General features: G+C 55.6%; 1 protein-coding gene across 1 annotated transcript; it reads left to right on the top strand.

Moving 5' to 3' along the window:
• The first annotated feature begins 508 nt into the window (after positions 1 to 508).
• Positions 509 to 2,390, top strand: LOC136502094 (protein NODULATION SIGNALING PATHWAY 2-like). Its single transcript, XM_066497578.1, has one exon. It carries the CDS (start codon positions 529 to 531, stop codon positions 2,221 to 2,223), a length of 1,695 nt encoding a protein of 564 aa, XP_066353675.1. The 5' UTR covers positions 509 to 528; the 3' UTR covers positions 2,224 to 2,390.
• Positions 2,391 to 3,068: the final 678 nt, after the last annotated feature.

Below are 3,068 nucleotides of genomic sequence, written 5' to 3'. Positions count from 1 at the left end.
GTAAGACACTCGCATGTCGAACGGACATGTTTGACGAGTTTATTTGAGAAATTTTTATGACACATACTTACTCCGTAAATATTAGGAGCATTCGATTATACCAAGCCTTAAAGATGACTATGATGACAGTAGAATTAGGAAAGTTGTAGGATGGATAAAAATGGATAAATTTTTTTTGGGGGGGATAAAAAAAATGGATAAAACTTAGTACAGTACTGTTTGTACGGTTTACCAAACAAGAAAAACAAAACCGTCCAGCTCGTCAAATATTCTAATCCAAATCATCGTGCCATCGCCGGGCCGTCGGGGTCCCGGCGCCCAAAATGGTCAGTGCAGGTTCGTCGTCCGAGTCTATAAAAAGGCCGCTCCCCCTGTGTCCTCCCGTACTCGTCGAATCACCCTGCTCCCCTCCCACCGATCCATCTTCCCCTGTTCCCACGCGCCAAAACATTTCCGGATTCCGAGCACCAAATCAGAGCACAGCTCGGCACGACACTCACCTACGGGGAGAGGACGCAATCGCAGGCCATGGAAGTGACTATGGACGACGTGGCCGGGGATGTCGAGTTCTCTGGCTGCAGCTCCACGACCACCTCCTCGTCGTCGCCATCGCTGGACAACGGCATGGGGATGTACGCGTGGAACGCTCTGTCCCCGGTGACCGACTGGGGCTCCCTCTGCCTTGACGACGGCGCCCAGGACCTGCACGGCCTCATCGAGTCCATGCTCTGCGACGACACGCTCCTCGGCTCGGCCGACCTCAACCCGGCCATGTTCCCGGACAACGTGTACTGCTGCTCCAATGGCTCCGCCCCGAGCAGCACCACCACGACGAACCCCGGCACGCCCGTGAACGACGGCGACGCGCAGAAGGGCGACTACCACGAGAAGGGCCTCCGCCTGCTGCACCTGCTCATGGCGGCGGCCGAGGCGCTCTCCGGCCCGCAAAAGTGCCGGGAGCTGGCCCGGGTGATATTGGTTCGGCTCAAGCAGATGGTTTCCCACATCGGCGACAACGCCGCCGTCTCCAACATGGAGCGCCTCGCCACGCACTTCACCGACGCGCTGCAGGGGCTGCTCGACGGCTCCCACCCCGTCGGGGGAGCCGGCAGGCAGGCCGCCGCGGCCGCGTCCCACGGCCACCTCCCGCACACCGGCGACTTGCTGACGGCATTCCAGATGCTGCAGGACATGTCGCCGTACATGAAGTTCGGCCACTTCACCGCGAACCAGGCCATCCTCGAGGCGGTGGCGGGCGACCGGCGCGTGCACGTCGTCGACTACGACATCGCCGAGGGCGTCCAGTGGGCGTCGCTGATGCAGGCCATGACCTCGCGCCCCGACGGCGTGCCTTCGCCGCACCTGCGCATAACCGCCGTCTCCCGAGGAGGCGGTGGCGGCGCCCGGGCGGTGCAGGAGGCGGGCCGTCGCCTGGCCGCCTTCGCGGCGTCCATCGGGCAGCCCTTCTCGTTTGGGCAGTGCCGTCTCGACTCAGATGAGCGGTTCCGTCCGGCGACGGTCCGGATGGTCAAGGGGGAGACCCTCATCGCCAATTGCGTGCTCAACCAAGCCGCCGCGACCACCACCGTTAGGCGTCCCACCGGCTCGGTGGCGTCTTTCTTGGCCGGCATGGCCACGCTCGGGGCCAAGGTCGTGACGGTGGTTGAGGAGGATCAAGGGGACGCGGAGAAGGACGACGAGGAGGCGGGCGGCTTCGTGGCGCGGTTCATGGAGGAGCTGCACCGGTACTCGGCAGTGTGGGACTCGCTGGAGGCTGGGTTCCCGACGCAGAGCCGTGCTCGCGGCCTAGTGGAGCGGGCCATCCTCGCCCCAAACATCGCCGGCGCCGTGAGCCGAGCGTACCGTGCCTCGGACGGCGATGGCGAGGCGAGGGCCGGGTGGGGGGAGTGGATGCGCGGCAACGGGTTCAGGGCCGTGCCGCTGAGCTGCTTCAACCACAGCCAGGCCAGGCTGCTGCTCGGCCTGTTCAACGACGGATACACGATGGAGGAGGCGTCGCCGAACAAGATCGTGCTCGGCTGGAAGGCACGGAGGTTGCTGTCGGCGTCAGTGTGGGCGCCGCCGCCGGTGTCTGTGCCGTCGTCGCCGACGGAGGCGGCGTTCCAGCCCGTGGGGATGTCACCGGCCAGCGGTGGCGTGGGCCGCTTGGACTTTGACTACATTGATTCGTTCCTCGTCGAGCCCGCTTATGCGCTAGTTTAGGCTGGGTTCGGCTGACACCATACGACCCGCTTCTTTTTTTTTATCTGGAATAATAATTTTTTCTCACAAATTTATCTGTAAACATTTTTCCTGTTGCTACAGTGTTTTGGGTCAGCCGAACGCCCTAAGGGATTCAGCACCTTTTATCTCCGAGAGATGTTTTAGAGTTGTTCAGGTGTAAAAAGTTCAGTAGTTTTTCGCTATTTCACTGGTTTGTAAAATCCAAGAGGTTGAGAATCGCTAACTCCAGTGTCCAGTCTCCTTCCACCAGAATCTAACCATTGAAGATGGAACAGGACAAATGCTAAAACCAAGTATGTGGATAAGGCTGGATGTACCTGTATCTATAGGCAAACCCCATACCTATCATGTTTCTTTGATCTCTGAAGAGAATACTGGCATTAACGATTTTCTACTCCCAATTTGAAATGACAACACTTATTTAATGTTGTTTGAAATTCCTAATCAATATTTTTATTAATGCAGTGTTTTTAAGTAAAAGTTTAATGTCAAGTACTCATGATATAAGATTTTTTTTCATCACATAAATGCTGTAATATTGATAGTTTGATTATCGGTCAAAGTATTTTCCTTGTGAAATGAAATATACCTTTTGATTTCAATCTAAGTAGTAGTTTGCAACATAACAATGATTATTAGGTAGGACGAAAAGAGTGGCTAATTTGGCTAGTTATACATAAAATGAAATAGGCTTTGTTCACCAATCTCTAGATCTGTAGACCGAGACTCATTCTTATAGAGGTGCTTATAGAGGTAGGATGTATGTATGTATTCGTACTGTGAGTGTACATGTACAAGTGTCTGTATCTGAAATATGATTAAAA

This window comes from Miscanthus floridulus, chromosome 1, assembly GCF_019320115.1.
Source record: "Miscanthus floridulus cultivar M001 chromosome 1, ASM1932011v1, whole genome shotgun sequence".
Lineage (NCBI taxonomy): Eukaryota > Viridiplantae > Streptophyta > Magnoliopsida > Poales > Poaceae > Miscanthus > Miscanthus floridulus.
Note: the sequence above shows the minus strand (reverse complement) of the source record. Positions and strands in the feature narration are given on the sequence as shown.